General features: G+C 38.7%; 1 protein-coding gene across 1 annotated transcript in view; it reads left to right on the top strand.

Moving 5' to 3' along the window:
• LOC121912918 (ectonucleotide pyrophosphatase/phosphodiesterase family member 2) overlaps nucleotides 1-20,287 on the top strand; it is a 73,276-nt gene extending 52,989 nt beyond the window's left edge. Inside the window, exon 25 of the mRNA XM_042435470.1 lies at nucleotides 19,075-20,287. Coding sequence (XP_042291404.1) covers nucleotides 19,075-19,245 — 171 coding nt within the window. The 3' untranslated portion in view covers nucleotides 19,246-20,287. The remainder of the gene's footprint in view (nucleotides 1-19,074) is intronic.
• Nucleotides 20,288-20,601: the final 314 nt, after the last annotated feature.

The following is a 20,601-nucleotide window of genomic DNA, read 5'->3' as shown; positions in this document are numbered from 1 at the left end:
TATACATACACTGCAGATATATACACAGTATATATTAGACTGTAGCTCTATTTTGAGAGAGAACTATTAGCAAAAGGAAAAGGCTTCGTGATGTAAATCTCATGATAGGATGAGTTATTTGAACCTACACAGTCATCACACTTCATGCTTTAACTCAGCCCACTTGTTTACTGTGTATGGATTTGTTTATAATCTAAGAAGTATCTGTTACATAAACCGGTCTGGCTTTTTCATTTTGCCTTTCATGGCAAAGTCGGTTTTGGAATCTGATATCTGGAAAAGCCTTCCAATTCTTTCTTGTATTTAAAACTCTGACTATGTTTATGAAATTTTATGTCACAACATAGAGCACTGACTTTTTTTCAAGGTTGAAAAAAGGTTCAAGGTAGAATTTGTTGTCATTCCCTCCATATATAATTCTCAGCAAACAGGCAAAACAATACTGTGTTCCCTCAGTGTGCACAATAAGAACAGATACACTAAAAACAGTAAAAAACAGACAACAAGTAATAAGACAAAAAAAAGTGCATAAAAACAACAATAATACCTGCAATAGTCAAAAGAGGCAACATAAAAATGGCAACAGGAATGTGGATGAGGAGCTGTTTTGTAGCACTTCAGCAAATTTTAAAGCGGACATAACCTGCTTTTTGTGATTTCCTGTTATTTTTTTTTATATTTCTGCTCTATTTATAAGGTGATAATATGTCACTATTGTGTTAGTAGCTTGTTTTATTGCCCTCAAAGTGGCCAAAAATCAATTCATACTGCTTAAATACTTTATGCCAACTTAATTTTCAATTAATTAATCTCCAAGTAAAATGAAATACAACCTGCAGAATATAAAAATGCTTTTTGTGCAACATATTTGAGCTTTTATTAACATAAAATTACAAACAAATCAATGATACAATTCATTAGTCCACGTCTGTTATGTTAAACATTCAAACCAAAGGCCAACACGAATGTAACAGAGTTAACTATACAGATGTATTAAATTAAATTTGCTCCTTTAATTTATTCCTTTATGATTCCCATTTCTCTTGTTTCTTTTTAAGAGATGAACTCATGATCTTTTGAAGGCTGGTGTTTGGGGTCACCAACTCTTCCCCACATTTAATCATGAGTTGTTTTGGTGTCTTTTTACGACAGCAGAATCTGTAAGTCCTACTTAAGTAAAAGTACATAAGTATTATGAGCTTGATGTAGTTTAAGTATTGCAGTAAAAGCAGCGGTTTCCTTTGTGGTGTCTAGTTGCACTTTTGATCATCACAAAAATATTATTTTATTCATCCTCTCTTTGAATACAAATGTATATATATAATAGAACACCGTGTATTTATATTATAGTACCTTTGCTCATGGCTGGACTAACCTTCTATGGGGCCTCAAAGTTTGTCGTTTGGCCCCGGTTGACCCGTCTACATATGGTAGTACTCTAGATCTCAGATGATTAGATGAGTGACTAAATAAATGCCAAAATTCTCTAGTGGCAGCCTCTTAAATGTGAATCTTTGGCTTGTTTTCCAAGTGAACTCAACATCTCTGTGTTTTTGGCTGCTGGTCAAGACATCGGAATATGTATATATATGACTTTCAGGGAGTAATGTTCAGTATTTTCACTATTTTCTGACATTTAATACACTGATCAATCAAAAGATTATTAAATCAAATAATATTTTGCATCAGTCTTACAGTCCTCTGACTGAATAACCTGTCCTTCAGTTTTCTGTGTGCAGTTTGATAAAAAAAAAAAAAAAAAAACACAACTTTAAAACAAATGAGCTCAATGTAAACTAAAAAATATTAAAGTCTTTAAACTAGATTTTCATACAGAGACCCTCTTCAAGACCGCAAGACGGAGGATGTTAATATTGGACTTCAGCGCTCCAAATTTATGATTCACCCAGATGATGTGGACTAAAACCTCTGGGCAGTTTGCTGCAGATTAGAGTTAATCTCTTAATTCCTGCAGCTGTATCCTCAGAAGCTGAAGTTTAAACTGAAACTGTGCTTTGGCCTGTACTGGTCTACCCAGTCCTGTAGAAATCATCCACATACCATGAGAGGTCACTGTGGTTTTATTAAAAACTTCATGTTCTTTTCTGAACTCCAGAGAGATTCTCACTGATTCTCTCACAGACTGAGGAAGTCAGTTCATAGAGTTTACAGTATTTATCACCAGTCCAGCGTCTGCGGGAAGGGCTTGACGTCAGTTTGTCGGCAGGTGAGACGCTGAATAGTTACCTGAAGCTTTGAGTCAAACAAAAAGTAATGTAGGTAATGTAATGTGATTTAAAATAGTCTTGATGTTGCAGTAAATCATAAGGAGTTATAACTGTGGGGACTGTGAAATGTGAAAAGATAAAACAGTTGTTCCAGTGATATTTCTGATCATTTTCTCTGCAGTTGAACTGCTAAATCAGAAAGCTAAAACTGATTTCCCTACTTACAATTTTCAGGGAATTATTTATATACTACATTTGTCTGAATCTCCTGCGTGGGGCCAGACTTTATAAGGTAACTTCAGCTGCTGTTTTGCTGAACCTGAGCTGGTTTTTGAAAGAACAATTTATGGTCAAAGAAAGTTTAAAGTTCAGAACTCAAAGTTTGTTTATAGGTGTTGGAGAGCGCTACTGTATATGTGAGAAAAGTTGCATTTTGTGTCTTTTGTGGCTCAATTAGTTATCAAAATCAATTCTTTTATATTTATTAATCTACTCAAATCAACCTTATTTATTATTCTCACATCTCATTTCTACAACTTCAAAAGCTGGTTTATAATATATCATCCAAGTGTTACCTCCACATTTGAAGTTTCTTACAACAATCTAATAATTTGCTTTATAAGGAACGTCTCATTTTTTAATAAAAAGAAGCAGCGGAGGAAGTTTGAGAAGACACTGACTATGTTTACATGCACAAAATGTTCCAGTTTTTGCCCTTTATGCAGAAAAAGACAACCTTCCTACTAAGCTGTTTATATGTCTAACGAAAGTGAATATTCCACTAATATTCCTGTTAAATGTAGAGAGGGGTTTTCCAGGGTTTCCTTATGCTCCAGTGGGAATCACAGACACAGACATCCGCAGGCAGTGAAGTGAACGAGCCAGGAGGAAAATGAGTGTGAGTGTGATGTGACGAGTAGGGGAGAACCGGGTAACATGAGCCACTTTTTACATATGATGATTTTTCTGCAAAATGAAAGTGTATTTGTTTCAAATAATAGTTATTATATATACCTCAGGCTGTTGTGTACCAATGGAAATTAAAACAAATTATCTAATTATTATGGTTTAATAGTCCAATGGCACAACTTACCCCAAGGTAAGGGTAAAATGAGCATGGGGATGGGGTAAATAGTGCTACTATTATATACTGATATAAAAATTACACAAAATCAAACAAATTAATTATAAAATTAAAAATAAACTGAACTTTATTGATGCCATCAATTTAACAAAGGCAGAAACTTGAACTTTTAAATAAAGCCATTTGTTTGTGTCTTGTTGTTCAACATGTTACCTCAACATTTTCAGTGAAGTTTTAGCTACAGAAAGAATGTGTGCTTCTGTGTATAAAGACAGGGGACAAATTAAAGAAAAAACTGGTCCAGGTCTGAATGTTTGACCCCTACAGTGAGGGGGTCTACAGCTTTGGGGAGCATTTTGCTGGCATGGTTTGGGTCCACTTGTCCCCTTAGAGGGAAGGGTCACTGCAAATCAATGCAAAGTTGTTGTGAGTGATCACCTTTATCCTATGATGAAACATTTCTATCCTGATGGGAGTGGTCTCTTCCAGGATGACAATGCTCCAATTCACAGGACACGAGGGGTCACTGAATGGTTTGATGAGTATGAAAATGATGTGAATCATATGTTATGACCTTCACAGTCAACAGATCTCAACCCAACTGAACACCTATAGACAGCGCTCTCCACCACCATCATCAAAACACCAAATGAGGGAATATCTATTGGAAGGATGGTGTTCATCCCTCCAGTAGAGTTCAGAGACTGTAGAATCAATGCCAAGGCACATTGAAGCTGTTCTGGTGGCCCGACACCTTACTGAGACACTTTATGTTGTTTTTTCCTTTAATTTGTCACCTGTCTGTATGGACAGCATGTTTGTTCATGGCTTAAATTTAATGTTAGTCAACAATTAGGTATTTATTCATCAACATTGTAGCACTTGTAACAGGGATCAAACATGAACAGTGTCTCTAGTTTCTAGAATATCAGAAAATAATTTTTCGGGGGTAAATTGAGCCATTGACTCAACTTGCCCCAACATCACCGGCACGTTTTACCCCACTACCCCCATTTTGACAAAACTGTTTCACACAGTGGCTCAGATCCACAATTATGCTAAGTTTATGACTTTGTTTTGTAGCTTGTCCAAAACTTATCTTTTTTAATTAAGATACAAGACTGATGAATTTAGTAACATGATGAATTCACTTGGCATGACAAAAATCTTTTTTTTTTTGCTCTGTTTTGCTGACCACTCTCTCCATGTGCTTGAGTCCAAGATGGATTGAGTAATGTGAACTATTCTTTCTTAATTTGTGGTCACATGATTACTTTTGCTTATGGTTACCTAGATAAAGGGGGTGGCTCATTTTACCCACACTGGCTCTATTTACCCCGTTCTCCCCTATTATTAATTTATAGTTATAGGCACACTCAGAACCCAGGTTGTCCATGATGTTTAGTCGTCACTGTCAGCCCATGGCTGCATGACAGGATAATAACCAAACCCCTCGTGGAAAAGGCGCGCTCTGTTTTCCCAGCCCGCCCTGAACAGCTCCCCTGTCTGCCTTCCTGCACCAGCATGACATGCATCTCTATTCCAGCCTTGCAAACTGTTGGTTAGTTGGTTGGTTTACACACAGAGCTGACTGTAAACAGGCAAGAGGCCACAAACTGTGGTAAAAACCCCAACCGAGACACACATTCTGAATGCACTGTGTACATGTCCAAAGAATGCATCAAAAACCAGAATGATATTGGCATATCCCACTTTCTTAGTCTAAAAATACTACATTTGGAATAATGCTTAATTAAGAATATCCAAAATGTGCAGTTTATGTGCCCCTTTAGCCTATTAATGTGCATGTAAATGTGGTCACTGAAGAGCAGAGGTCAAATTTATCAGTTTATCAAATAATTATTCAATTTATCAGTTGTTGGATGGAAAAAAAGTCATATTCTTTCCTAAATGAGCTGAATTTTAAATTATCCAAAGATAAAAATCCTCCTCTTGAGAAGCAAACTATGAGGTATTTTGCTGTGGTGAACTCCCGTGGACTGGAAGCTTCTTGGCTTCTTGGCTTGTATGGGAATTTAATGTGGCGGCTCTGCCAAGAAAAACTCTGTAGTCCACAGTAGTCCATGCCTAAGGGCAAGGATCCTATTGTTTTTATTATAAACAGTAGCATGCCAAGATAAATTACATCTCAGTGCTTTTTGTGGCTTTTTGTGGTTTGGGTGAATTGATCCCTAAGTTGAAATAGCTGCTGGAACCAGAAAAGCCACAAACATTTCCAGTGTCAACACAATTGCTTTACACAACACAAAAGCCTGTCAAGGAAATTTAGCCTGACATGTTTATTGTCACAGAACTGCCCGGTCTTCCAGAGGCAAACCAATAAAACCAAGTGTATTTGATCTCAGTATGAGTGATACATGTTTAGTCATCAGCCAGTCATCAGTCAGATATTTAATTAAAAAATCATTGTTGGCCTTAATGAGTGCAGCAGTTCGGAACTGATGTTGAGCTTTTAAGCTTTAACAGTAAGGCACTGCACCAAGAGACGTAGCAATGCGCCAACAAACGCAGTTGAGAAGACTGCAAGCTAGTAGACACAGGAAATAAAAGCAAAGCTTCATTTTATTGCAAGAACTGTATCTGATTGGATTTCCGGAGTAAAATAATAAGTTGCAATTTACATTTATATATAATATTAAATAAATGACGGGTGTCAGGTGTGACTAGTTACTGAAACATGATTTTTAACCTCTTCCACATCACAGTTTATTCATTTGAATTCTCAAAACAATTAATTGATTATCCAAATAGCAATTAATGTAATACTTGGCAACTATATGATTAATCAACTGATCGTTGCAGCTCGATGCTCACTCCTGGTGATCCCCTCGTTCCGCACGTCTCATTAATCCTAGACAGGAACTGGCTTGTTTTTCTATGTAATAAGTCTGAGTCAGACTGGAATTTTCTAAATCATGGGCCATAAAGGGGCCACAATTTGCACAGAGTGGCTAAGTGGCTATGTCTGACACCCATGCACAATTCCTTATTCAGTAAGGTGTTTGTACATTTCCACAGTCATTCCTTTTTTTGCTGTTGGCTGTGTAGCTTTGAGCAAAGACTCACATCGTTGAATATATTTTGTCTGTCTATTTTATATTTTGTCTGTCTGGAGAGAAGCAAATAAAATACAAATTTGACCCCTACTTGATCATGAATGCCCCCTCAACTTTCATAACCCTACTATCATGAAGTATACCGACACAGTAAATAATTGTTAATCAATATGTAGTTTACTAAAATTCCATTAACAACATTTACAGGATGAAAACATATGCATACCTGCACAGGACACTCTGCTCTGCACTGGGAAATGTCTGGAAAGAAGCAAATGAAATAAAACGTATTTAAGTTTTTACTCAAATGTGAATGCATCTCCTTTTCCATAACTCAACTGTCATCATGACACACACAAACAGTAATTACCTAAATGCTGATCCATACAATAGCAGTATGACGACAGTAGCTTACCATCAGGTCCTACAGGAGCAGAATAACTGCTTAGTGACTGTGATGGTTCTGCTCTATCCTCACTCTGGCCGTCTTCAGCCCAATCTGTACACATTGCAAAAATCCATGCTTCTATTCAGCTAAAACCCTGTTGTCTGCCAATTACACAATCACAACTATTTGTTTAAAAAAATGTTAAGGAAAAGATTCGATGCTTAAAACATTCAGTGAGAGCTCTGGTAGACATTAGAATTCACTGCTCAGCATAACAAAGCCATGAAACCTCACAACAAGAATTCAGTTTGTCCATATGTGAACTCTGGTGTCATGTTATATAGAAAGCAGTTATTTTTATCTGTTGTCATCATCTTGCTGTGATTAAATGTTTTCTGTCCTGGTGAAGAGGGGTTGGAGTTGGCTTCTGCTCAACTCCCTGTTGCTCTCTCTCTCTCTGCTCAGACTCATTTTCGCTGGCTGGCTGGCTGGCTGGGCGTCTCTTTGGCCAAAAACTGAATATCCGCCTGTCCTTTCTTTTCATATCTTTTCCATCTCTGTTAAACAATAAAGTTAACACAAACATGCAAATTACTAAGCACTGCATGGTTTAACATCAGTGGCACAGTGAATTCAAGCTTGACGTTTTCAAGTGGGAGATCAGATATTTCCCTGTTTTCCGAGGTGCCTGGGACACAGGGTTAGTTTCATTTACTAAACAATGACTGTTGCATGACTGAAACTTTATTTCACGAATAAGAATTGTCTTTCAGATGGTGAGCTTGTGAGCATAGGTAAACAAAAAAAGGACTAAGTTAGCTAGCAACTGTATGTGAGAACGAGCTAATGTTAGCCAGCAAGCTAACTGTTACAGTACATTCCAACAATAGAATAGTTAACTAACTAGTGATGTAGTAACTTTCTGCTACCTAATGTTTGAGTGTAAGTTCAGTGCCTGCAGTAAGTAAATGCTCTTTCATACGTTAACACGAACTAATATGGGGAATCGTGACTTATGAAGTTTCTGTGGTGGATGAAATGTTGTGCGCCACTGTTCACTTCATCTCACCGTGCAGTATCATGCCGCGTTCAAGTCACATCAGAATTACCAGTTCCCACTTATAGATACGATTCTCATTAACCAAGCATGTATTATAAGGATGTATTATAAGAGCTGGATACCGGCCTAAAAATGGCGCCCATTCAGTCCTATGGGAATTGCTTGGCTGGCGCATACGCCAAAAAAAGTTTCTAGCTTTCAAGTTTGCTTCTGCATTGTGCATCCCACAGTAGTGCACAGAAGTGTTTCCCCTGTTGGCCCTGCCTGCAAATTCCTGCTCGGCCCATAGACTTTACATCGAGAAAAGTTTTACAAACATAAAACCTCCCTGTATCAAAAGTTCATAATAGAAAGAGTCATAATTGACGTTTGCAGTTTGAGGGGTCCTGTCAACTGTTTTACAGACGTCTCTTTTACAATGGTGGTCTATGGGGAAAATCCTTTTTGGGCTGCAGGGGGATTTTTCGCTGCAATACCGTGACTGACCACTAGGAAATATTGGCTGCAAGGCTGAGTGGCGGCGCCCTATCCTTCTCTTATTATACATGCATGCATTCAAGCTGCATCCAAGAATCTTTCCCATTATTATGTTCCCTCCCACATGACATAAACACAGCATCACTATAGTTACAAGAAATATTGAGGTGCCACAGTTTGTGACGTTTACTCATCTGTAACGAGTCAAGCGACATGTGACAGGACAGGGCACTTCAGGGGCCAATCAGATTCCAGCCCTGCCCCTGGATCTGCCCGTGGTCTGAGTAGTTGTTTGATAGGTGCTGGATACAAAAAAAATTAAATTTAACTGAACATCAGGACCACCTGCACATTAAATCAAAGCTCCCTTTGATTTTATTTGCGATGTTTCTACCTGCATCACTGCTTGTATTGCAGTTGTTCTACTGTGTTTCTGTCTAAACACATATGGACAGAGACAACCATTCACGCTCACATCCACATCTACAGGCCATTTCAAGCCTCCAGTTAACCTAACCTTCATGTCTTTGGACCAACCAGTCCTTCACATTAAACAAAACACATCATTGGCCCATGCACTCCAGGACGACACATAGAAGTGTTTTCTGGTCTGCAGGACAATATCAATCACTCAGTTTCTTTATAAAGTAAATGATATTTATTGAACAAGCATGATAGATGAAGGTGGATTAGACCCCATCGTGATGTTGCTGGATATGAAAGGGGGGAGGTGAATGCAAGAGTAGTATAGGATAACCCCCCGATGGAGTCTAGACACTGGTGGTGGTGATGAAGAGGCATAGATCTTGGAGGTGTGGTAGCGGCTACTGGTGAACTCGGGCCTGGTGCTGAAGTAACGGAGTGGATGCGGCCATGTAGGTGGATGGATGGGGTGGAGGAGGGTCTCGATGATTGCTCTGGAATGACAGCTGACAGCGACAGAGAGGTGTTACGGACTAGTCAAGTCTAGGGGATTCAGTATTAAAAACCAATACTAGTCCTAACCTGGAGGGTGTAGAAAAAGAGAAAACGTGGAAGAACACAGAGGAAGACGGACTGGTTTCCAATATTAGAGAGACAGTCTGGAGGTGGGTTACCTTATCAGGTTTCCCCACCGACTAGCATTTCAAGTCCCTCCGACTGCCTCGCCAGCGCTGGGCGTTGCTCTCGTGACCCGTGAGCTCCTTCTGGCGGTTCAGTTCAGTTTTTGGTGGTTGGGGGATGGGTCCCCGAAGAACAAAACTGGTTTTACTCAAGGGTGCAGGAAAGGTGCAGGAAAGGTGTGAAGCTGTAAGGTCTCGAACGCTTACAAAAAGGACGTCTCGCTGGGCTTTAACTCAACTCGTATCACTTTCAATTTTCGCGCTTTCCCAGCTGAGCCTCATCACGTTACTCCAGTGGCTGCGCGCGCACCTCACCGTGACGTCCTTTTATCAACCCGCAGCTTAACCACATCCCCTTGTTATCTTCTCAATGAAAACCAGTCCAGTTTAGGAAAGGGAAAGGAAGAAAGAGGAACTATAAACCCCGAACCCTTTACTCCTAACAGAGGGAAACGGATTTTAAAGTTTGACAGGTGAGCCGTGATTGGAGTGAACTAGGAGTGACGCCCCTAAACAGCTGATGCGAAAGTGGGAGGAGCAGGGGAAGAAAGAGAGGAGAGGGAAATGAATGAATGGCTACAGAAAGTCTTCCTGCCTGAATTTACGCTAAGCTTCATATCTTTTGTCTGTGCTTTCTAAAACTGTTCAAATCATCTGTTTAATGATGTGACAGTACTTTGGTTAAAGTCTAGTTATAGGTTATAGTTATATTTCGGGGCGCTTGCTGAAACAACTGATCCTGACGATTTTCTTTGGAGGACAGTCTCCTTATAACTGGGAGTTGAGACCCACTAGAGGGGGCGGAGCAGCTGTAGAACAGCTGCAGGACAGCGGGACTCTCCTGTGGAATATGAAAAAACAAAAACAGCTCATATTGAAACCAATATGTTAAACTGAACTAAACCTGAGCTGACATGTTTGTGCTTCATCACAGATGAATTGTGCGACTGGGTGTGTGGGTGGGTGTGACTCGCTTTTAAAATAAATACATCAGATTGACAAGAAGATTTATTCCTGAATGTTTTTTCTTTTCCATTTGTGATCACATAAAGGGCCTCAGTGTGTGGGTGTTGAATAGAATGTTTTTGGAAAACACTCAAAAATGTCAAACTGTTCTTTGATCCATATAAGATTTTGTTTCTTTGTTTGTTTGTTTGCTTTTTGAATGTTAAGCGTCACCTGTCTTTTGTGTGTTATGGGTCACAGTGACTTAAGAGATTCTGATGAATGGGAACTGCAACATTAAAGAAATTTCATGGAATTTTTTTGTCACAAAGTAAAGTGACTCACTGTTTGGTACAGTGGTCTATTTTTTTTTTTTTTTTCAAAGATGATGACAATTGATAAGACCTGAGCAGGCAGAGCAGGTTTACCCATTAAATAGCACAGTTGGTGGTTTGATGCTGTCAACATGTAAAAGTGTCATTGAGCAAGACATTGAACCCAAAATAGTTTTCAATGTATAAATGTACAAAAAAAGTTAGTCACTTTGGACAAAAGCGTCTTCCAAAAGGATGTAAATGGCATGAAAAATTATTTGTAAAACAATTTAAGTAAGGGCTTTAAATCATGAAAAGTTCATATTAAATGCAGCTTACAAGTGGGGGAATCAAATAATGTTAATGTTTTTCATCTTTAAGTCAAACCCTTCCATTAGAGAGCATATAAAAATTCTTGAACATTCCCTGATTTATGGTCCAATAAATCGTAAAATATAAATATAATACAGCCGTAAGGGAAGAGAAAAAAAAGAAGAGGAAAAAAAATCATAAAATTATAAATTCATATTGTAGCCTTTCAGCCATAAAAAGTCTGGAAAAAATGAAGGAATAAGGAATGAAAAAAAAATCCAAGATGACCTGGAAAATCTTACAACGAGGTTGTTTTATTATTATTATTGTTTATATCTCACAGGCATGAAAATTTGTTTCTGTTTGGTTCCCTCTTGACCTTAAACTGGCATTAAGTGTTATTTTTGGCAACTTTGACAATATCGACATATAATAAACATCTTTTAAAATCAATATGACGAACTTGTAAGCAAACGGTTGCCATTTAGACATCCTGCAGTTACGGAGCAACATTATCATTGATGTAGAGTCGTATTTGTGTCTACCTGATGAATGTAAGTGCAATATCCACTCCTTTTAGCTCTGTTGTTTTCCACCAACTCCTGAGAAAAAATCTCTGGCTCTTTAGATGCTAAATGCTGCACTATGTTCATCAGCTAGTCTTCAACTTTGTTTGTTGCTGTTTGGCGGTGGGCAGGTAATGTACGGTGGGTTTATCTGCTGAAGACAGCTGCCTGCTGCTGCTGCTGGAAATGGTTAAGTTGTTTTTGACAGACCTAAGCTGAAAATTTCCAGAAAAATGAATCACTGAAATGTTTGTGATTTCAGGGCAAATCAAATGACGCTTTTCTGTTAAGGGACTGTTAGTGTATCACAGTCTAATCACACGGTTGCTTGCACAACTGACTGTCTGAACTTATAGTCACCGGTTTCTTTATTTTTCTTTTTAATTTTCGGACCTGTACTTTGTTATGATTCTGAGTTCAGAAGCTGCCAACAGATTTCCTTTTTGGCAGCAAAGAGCTCATTGTTTGTGCTCAGTGGAAAAGACGTCATTACACGATAACATAATACAGCCAGTAGCTGCAGCCAGCTACTCCTGCCCCTGACAAACGCATTTCCTGTCTCCATGTTTCCTGTCTGATAAAGACAGCAATTGTCACTTGCTGGATTCTCTTTACATCTCATTTCACCTATCAATCAAAGAATTTCCCCAGCTAAGTGCCTTTAACTTTAGGTCACCAATTAGATACTTGGAGACAGCAACATCTTTCAGTTGGTTGGACGGTCCACTGCACAAATATTAGATGGCTAGTTATGAAATTTTGTACAGATATTCATGGTTTCCTCAGATTTTTCCTCTTACACCACCAGCAGTTTAACATTTGTGGTTCTGAGTACCTGACATGTAATCGCCTTGATGGATTGCACTGAAATTTGTAGATCTTGTAGATCACTGTTTGCATCCTGTCTCCTGCTAAAGTTCTTTGTAGGTTTCTTTTGATAATGAGAACAATCTATTCCCTTACCTTAACCAAGCAGTTTTAGTTACCAAAACCTAACCAAACCTTAACATGAGATGTGGAAAACCAAAGAGAACACTCATTTATATATTGATCACTAGAAGGCACTGGAAAAACAATCTATTCTGTTGTTTAGGAGGACTATATTAGTCATAAGAACCCGTGATTCTTATTTCTGGGAATAACAAAGGTGGTTTTTCCTCTCGCCCTGTTCAGCACTCACAGTTTCTCTGTTGGATCCCTTATCTCGAAATATGACATAGTGGAAATATATTTTGGGTACATACATAGATGTTTGAGATGTTTGTGGTTCTTTCTCCCACTAGAGTCAGCCGGCCGTGAGCGCATTTGTTTGAAAGACACCTCCTCAAGACCACATTTATGGTCCTGCACCTGGAAAATCTGACTAAAAGGTGGCCTAGTTCAGTATAGAGCTGGTGTCGAGAAGGTTTTTTGAGGAGAGGGAAAACACTGGCTGTCTTGAAATAGTCAAGTATGCAGCCTTGTCTGGTTGACAATAGAGAGAAGACTAAGGGCAATGAATGATTGGGCCTCTTTAAGAAGTTTGGATGGAATTATATCAGCAGGGCAGGACGATGGACGGATGCAAGAAGCTATATTTAAAAGATGTTGCATGGAAATAGGGTCCAGACAGCAGAACAGGGAAGGTAACTCAAACAGAATGATAATCTCTGGATGGAATGGATGGAAATTTGATCTGAGACCATTGATCTCATCAACAGAGAAATTTAGAAACTTATCACAGTCATCAGAGGAGGTGGAAGGAAATCCAGAATTATGTAAGTTGCAACCTGCAGCTTGTTATGAATCAGGCCAGACTGCCTTATGAATGATCAATTGTTTGCAGAGCCCATTAGACTAATAGAACAAATCACTGCAGGCAGATGAATGAGTGTTTCAGGAAATAATGAGCTGTGAAGTATGTTCAGATGATTTAGTGATGTGTTTTGACAATAACATACGCCCAGTGAAGGTACTCAGGGGTTTTCCCAAAGAGGCATTTTTTTCAGTTCTTGTCCACAGTGAACTTTGGGAGTAATTCTGGGAAAATCATGCAGACACTGTATTAAAAAAAGAGAGAGAGAGCACTGGACAACTGAAATGGAGGAAAAGCTGATTGATACACAGCCGACCAGAACCTCATTTTTAGAAATTTCACTCTCCTCCAGTTACAGCCTACGATACCCGTGCTTCTCCCTCCAGGATCTCACACAATCTCTCACCTTTTTTTTTCTTTCTTTTTTGACCTTCTCAGTGAAAACTGCACTGCGTATAAACAGTATAAGCAGCTGGTTGTTGTCCATGTTTATATTGTCACAAGAACATGCAATAATTGTCAGCCTACGGATGTACAGAGAGAACTGGATACAGGAACAGTGCTGGGCTTTGAAGCAAATTTGGCATGGTTGACTCTAGTGGGAGAAAGAAACATAAAAAAAAAAAGACATCTGCTCATCACCAGATACATTTTTTTGAGCATCACAACCCCAGCAAAATGACTATGGTTTCACTATCAGAATTGGAATCATTCGGTCTGATCACATTTTGAAAGTCTACAAAAGTCCCACGATTGAATTGTTTAATCCTCATTCAAGTCAGATGGAAGGCTAAACCAGATGTTAGCCATCACAGCTGATGGAAGTCTCTAGTGAACATGCTCCATGGATGCAGTATGTTTTCATCTGGGTAATTTCTTGACAACAGGAAATGGCTTTTCTGGCTTCCTGCACTACTGAGCAACTTTCATAGGAATGAACAAGACCCCGTCTCCAGCGCTCTGTTGTGTTTGAGCTGGTAAACTGCAGCAAGGAACCTTTTTGGTGTTGAGTATAAAGTTTCTTGAAGTTTCTTCCAGTGTATGAAACAGAACTGACTCATATGGGGCGGCTGTCGCTCACTAATCAGAAGTTTCCTTACTTCTCCTCTCCACTTGTCAAATGAGTGTAAATGGGTGAATGAGCAGCAGAGACATTGTGAAGAGCTTTGGATAAAAGTGCTATATAAATACAGCCATTTATGGAAAATCATAATTCATGTTGGGGCTTCAGCAGGGACCACTGTGAGATGTCCAGAAGATTGAAAGTACACTGTGGTGTAAACATCATGAGACAGCTGTTAATAAGTCCAAATATGTTTGACCATAGAAGAAGAAGCCTCCCAGGTGGCTTACTTCCAACTCCATTACATAATGCAGTTCCTCAGTGTTTGTCTTAATGGAAGCCTTTGTTTGAGACTCCACGTACTGAGTGAGCGAATGTTTACTGGACGTTTAAATGGGGTCCTTAGATGTGGTAAAATCAACTTTAAAAAAAACCTTGCAAAAACCTTCATTGCACTTACAGCAACGTAACGGGTGTAGTTGTCAACTAGAGCTGCGTGTGTGTGGAGGGCAGCAATGTCAGCCCTGCCCACACTGAAACAGAGGAGAGGAGAGTGACTCAGCGCGACTATAAATGACAGCAAAACGCAGCACAGACTATGTTCACTCATGTTATTTACCTGATTTATGTGCACTTGTTTCATTTCAGCACATTGTGAGGCTCTCTTCTGCGTTTTGCTGTCAGTTATGATCGCTCCACGGAGCAGAGGAGGGGCAGTGAAGTAGTTGAGTTGAGGACAACACTCGTTACGTTACTGTTACTCAGTTGTTTGCCTACTTTTGAGCCACTTTGTTTGAGACGATCACTGTGTCTCTCCACCTTTCAGGCCTCTTGGCACTGTAGGCTAGATGTGCGAGATGGTGACTTGCTTCAGTCAGGAGGGGAGCATTTGTTTTACAGATTTTTAGCACCATCTGTTGTTTTGAATGTATGTTTACATTTAAAAGTCTGGACCACGAATATAAGATGACCTCACTTTTTTCAGATGTTTTTCTAGGAATGACAATGGATTTCCTTGTCTTATATTTGGACCAATATGGTACATTTTCTTTTCCATTGTCTCTTTTTTCCACTTCCTCTTTTTGATGGACACTGATGAACGTAAAAGATCCAAAAATACAAGAGGAAACTATGGAGTATGAAATATCTGTGTACAAGTGTCCCATGACAAAAAACTTACTACCACTAAAAAGAGGTAGTGTAGAGTATGATATGATGTATCATTGATCCTGTGACTGTTTCTTGCCAGTTAAGACCACAACCTTTTGCTCTTACTCCTGTGTGAACTGTACAAACTATCAAGACTCCTTGTCTAGTCATTTGACTTTTATTAGATATTAGTAATTATTTCAACAATCAGTTAAAGAGGAAATATTGTGCACATTTCCAGCTCTATATTTATATTCTGGGGCTCTACTGGAATATCTTTTCATGATTTCCAGTTAAAAACTCCTTATTTATCTTCTACTGGTCCTTTATGCAGCCCCTCAGTTCAGCCTCTGTCTGAAACAGGCCGTTGTAGCTCCTGTCTCTTTAAGACCCGCTTCCTGATGAGCCCACTCTGTTCTGATTGGTCAGCTTCAGTAAGCTGCCTCTCAGCAGACGTCTTGGGAGCTACGTAAACAAACAATAGCAGTCGGCTTTCACTCCTTTTTCTCAGTCTGTGCTTGAATTGGAAACTTCTCAAATGCAGAATCTGATCAGAAACATGAACAACCCATAGAACAACCTTAGTAACAACCATAGCAACAAAGGCTACAGAAAGGACGCCCACTTGTGGGCATGTCCAAATGATCTGATGTCATCACAAGGAGGAATTACAGGTAACGTGAACAAAAAGTTTTGCTTTTGACTTACGGTGAGCATTTTTACATAGGTTTACTTACTTTGACTGTGTTTAACACAGACATCCAACATCATAACAGTATAAGAATAACAGAAAATCACAAAAAGCATGTTATGCCCCCTTTAAAGTTTAAGTAGCATCTTTCCAGAACATTTATGAATTGCTTCAAGTAAACAATGAGTAAAATTTGAATAAAGATGCAGGAATTACTCCAAGAGAACTCCTGCAACTGTTGTGTCAGATCGATGGAAGACAGTTGAAGAAAAAAACACCAGATCAAAAACTACCTTTTGAAGATAAAAATCAGGAGTCAGAGGTCCAAGCAGCAAAGTGTTCTTTAATGCCAGCAATAAAGGAGAGCAAATTAGCGCATACAAGATGAACCAGGTCGCTCTGAAGGTTTTTTCCTTCAGGGTGTAGTTTGTATACCCTTGGGTCGGCATAGGTCACACCTATCGTCCACCCTCCTTAATTTTTGGCCAATTACTCTATTATTTTTATCTCCGTCACTCGTTGTTGGTCAAAACTCTTCAAGACAGGTTTTGAGCTGTCGTGGATATGTACTGGCATTTTCAATTTTATCTGGTTATGTCCAATTTTTTTATATAAGTATTGGGGATCATTTTACACCCTTATTGCCAAATTGTCTTCTGGCCTTTATTTTTTATAAGTTATTCTAGTCACTTTACACCCTTATGTCTTGATCTCCTCCAGAGAGTATTTTTAAAAAAGGTGAGGACTTTAATGCAGACCCAAGCAAAGTGACATGGAATACAAACACACTCAAATTTCTCCAGTGTATGATTATGATTCTTTTACCGTGCTTCTATACGTACATCGTGATTAAATGTGATTCATGAGATTACAAATACATCATCAATATAAAATTTAACACACTAGCACTTATTGCTTATGAAACTTATAAAATCAATCTGCATAGATTAATATTGTCTTTAAGCACACCAATGACATTTAATGAAAATACACCACACAACCCTCAAACTTTCTCTTGAAATACAAAGAAAGACTAACATGCTGTGTTAGTTTAGTTTTGACCACTACTGAGCAGAGGAACTCCAAAACACTCTGTCAGACAGTCCTGACTTATTATCACCATGTTATGCCTAATGTCTTTGCAAACCATTCCTAATTACACATCAAGCAGACACAGAGCAATATGATCTCCTAGTTTGGGTTTGCACTAACTCCTGAGAAAAATATTTGACTCTTTTAGGTGCCTGATGTTTCACTTTCTTTACCAGCTAATATTTAACTTTGTCTATCTGCATTTCGGTGCTGAGCAGGTAGTGTACAGTGGGTTTATCAGAACTTGTTTGCTGCAAAATTAAGTCAAGTCAATTTTATTTGCCTCAGTGGGCTTTACAATCTGTACATTGATACAATATCCTCTGTCTTTAGACATTTGATTCAAATTAGGAAAAACTTGGAAGAAACCTGAGGGAGAGCAACAGAAGAGGGATCCCTCTCTCAGGACGGACAGACAGGAAACAGATGTGTATACAGAACAGAACAACAAAGACAAATTGCAGACATAGAGCATGGAGGACAGGATTATAATAGATTATAATATACTTTATAATAGATTTATAATATATACAAAAATAGCTGCCTGCTGCTGCTGGAGACACTGAGACTGAACCACACAATAAAAAAAGCTCCAAAGAGCAACAGAATTGGTGAAAATAGAGAATAGAGGTCACAATGTGTGTGTGTGTGTGTGTGTGTTTGGGTGTGCATGTCACTAAAACAATACTACCTTATTTGGTAAAATTACAACATGTTTTTACATTGTGTTTACTGGCATGGTCATCATTGACTTCAAAGGAACATGTCTTATATCATGAGCGGAAATTAACAAATGATCCAGGTGCATCATTTTTGGTCATGCACAGTATGTCATTGCACAACGCCGTCTAATCTTTAAAAACAAGGCTGGCTTCCAAACAGCTTTAAGCTATGGACCACTGTTTGCTCCAGGAGGAGGTCTGTTTTTTGACGTTTTACCAGGGAAATTCAACGAGGAGTGAAGCAACAGTTGAAGCTATCACTCATTACATGTCTAATTTTGTCCTTCTTGAAAAAACACCCCAGCCTTTTTTATATCTCTCACTCCCGTTAGATTAGTCTAAAGATCAACACTAATCAGCGTTCATGTAATGCTCAGTACCAGGAGACACCATGTACCATCCTATTTCCCAGTAATGATGAGCATTGATGCTCCAAAGAAGAATGAATTTAATCTAATTTTCATATCCAGGGTGCTGTGCCTGGACTACTTTCACTGTGTTCTAAATGACTCAGCATGCTGCACCTTGAACTTGTTACTTTTATAAGTGTTTCTACAAGAACAGTTAGTTTTTCAAAGCTTCTTTCCAGGCGTTTACATTGTTTAAACCAAGATGGTGAACGTGGTAAACATACCTGCTAAACATCAGCATGTTAGCATTGTCATTGTGAGCATATTAGCTCACTGACGTTAGAATTTAGCTCAAAGTATGTGTGAAGTACCGCTAGCATGGCTGTGACTGGACCATTTTTGACAATCAATGAATTTGTAAAGTTACTTATCAAGCAAAAATGCAAAATATCAGTTTATTCTATCTTCCAAGTGTGGGGATTCTCTGTTTCATATAACTGTAAACTGAAAAACTTTTTCTTTTTACATTTTATATATCAACAGATTAATCAATCAATCAATATTTGCAGCCCTGCAGTCCTTTATGTCTACAATCATTGCTGCACGAGGACTAATAGTATCCACAGCAATGAACCACTTCCTGTCTTTGTCTCTGCAGAGTGCCGACGACGAGTCACAGTGGGTGGAAGACCTGCTGAAGCTTCATACGGCCCGAGTCCGAGACGTGGAGATCCTGACTGGCCTGGACCTCTACCGAATCACCAACCTCACCTACACCAGCACCCTGAGCCTCAAAACCTACCTGCACACCTTTGAGAGTGACGACTAGACGCACAGAGAGACAGACACGTACATACAGGATGTCGCCCTTTGTAGAAGTCCTGCATTTTCACTGCATCCTGAGGAACTGCCTGAGAATTGCTTGGAAAGGGGAACATATTTTTGAAAAATTGAAAATATTAAAAAAGAATGGTTTGGCAAGTAGTAGTTTGGAAGATTACAACAGGAATATTCAATTTTATTCACAAAAATCTGAGGAAGAATAAGCTAGCACAGGAATGATGCAGGATGGGGGACTTTTCCGACAGCTGCCACAATACATTTCATAAATACAGTATGTACATCCTCATGCGCACGTATGACCTTTCTGGTGTTTTAGCTATTTAACTATAAATGATATGTACTTTATATTCCTAATGTTCGTCCATTGCATGCTGTAGAATTGAACAATTTTGAATTTGTCTTTTCTTAATTATATAACTCAATTAGTAGACTCTTGAAACTTGCTTTTGTTGTATAACTGATCACAAGGAATATTATCAATGTGAAGTAACACAATGTGGACTTCTCATAGCAAACTACTCTCAAGCTAATCTTAAAATTAGATCTTCAAGCTGTGTGGAAAGAAACAGAAGCCAATAGCTGCCTGAAAAGTTGGGGAAAATACATGAAGAAATGTCAAAGGCTACAGCATGGTTTCCAGTAGTGCAAGTATTTATCATTTGTAGCTATGGGCAAAAAACATGCAAAATTGTTGGGCTGGATCTGTGAAGGAATAGTTTGGCATTGTGGGAGTATTTGCTTTCTTGCTGAGAGTTAGATGTGAAAATTTATGCCATTTTCATATCTGTTCATTAGATATGAGGCTACAGCCAGCAGCAGGTTAGCTTAGCTTAGCACAATGACTGGAAACAGGGTCAAAACACCTAGCAGCACCTCTAGAGCTCACTAATTGTGTCTCGTTTATTTAATCTGTTCAAAAACCGAGGCATAAAAACAACAATTTACTGTTTTACAGGGTGTTATGTGCTTGACTATTTCTTGGCCGGGCGCTAGCTGTTTCCACCTACTTCCAGTCTTTATGCTAAGCTAAGCTAACTGTCTCCTGGTTGTAGCTTCACATTCACACACACACATACAAGAATGTTATCAATCTTCTCATCTAACTCTAAGTGTATTTCTCAAACTGTCAAACTATTCCTTTAAAACAATATGCAATATACATATGCAAATCTAGCAGGTAGACAAATAAGAACACACAGTCATGAGTACACCAGGATCCGATAATATATAGTGACCTTAAGAAGTTCCAAATAATATGTGGCATTAAACGTGTAAGAAAAAAGACTAAATTATGCCCTGTCATGTTTTCCACACAAATATATGCCTTCTAAAATTACTCATG

The sequence above is a fragment of the Thunnus maccoyii genome, chromosome 15 (genome assembly GCF_910596095.1).
Source record: "Thunnus maccoyii chromosome 15, fThuMac1.1, whole genome shotgun sequence".
NCBI classification, from domain to species: Eukaryota; Metazoa; Chordata; class Actinopteri; order Scombriformes; family Scombridae; genus Thunnus; species Thunnus maccoyii.
Note: the sequence above shows the minus strand (reverse complement) of the source record. Positions and strands in the feature narration are given on the sequence as shown.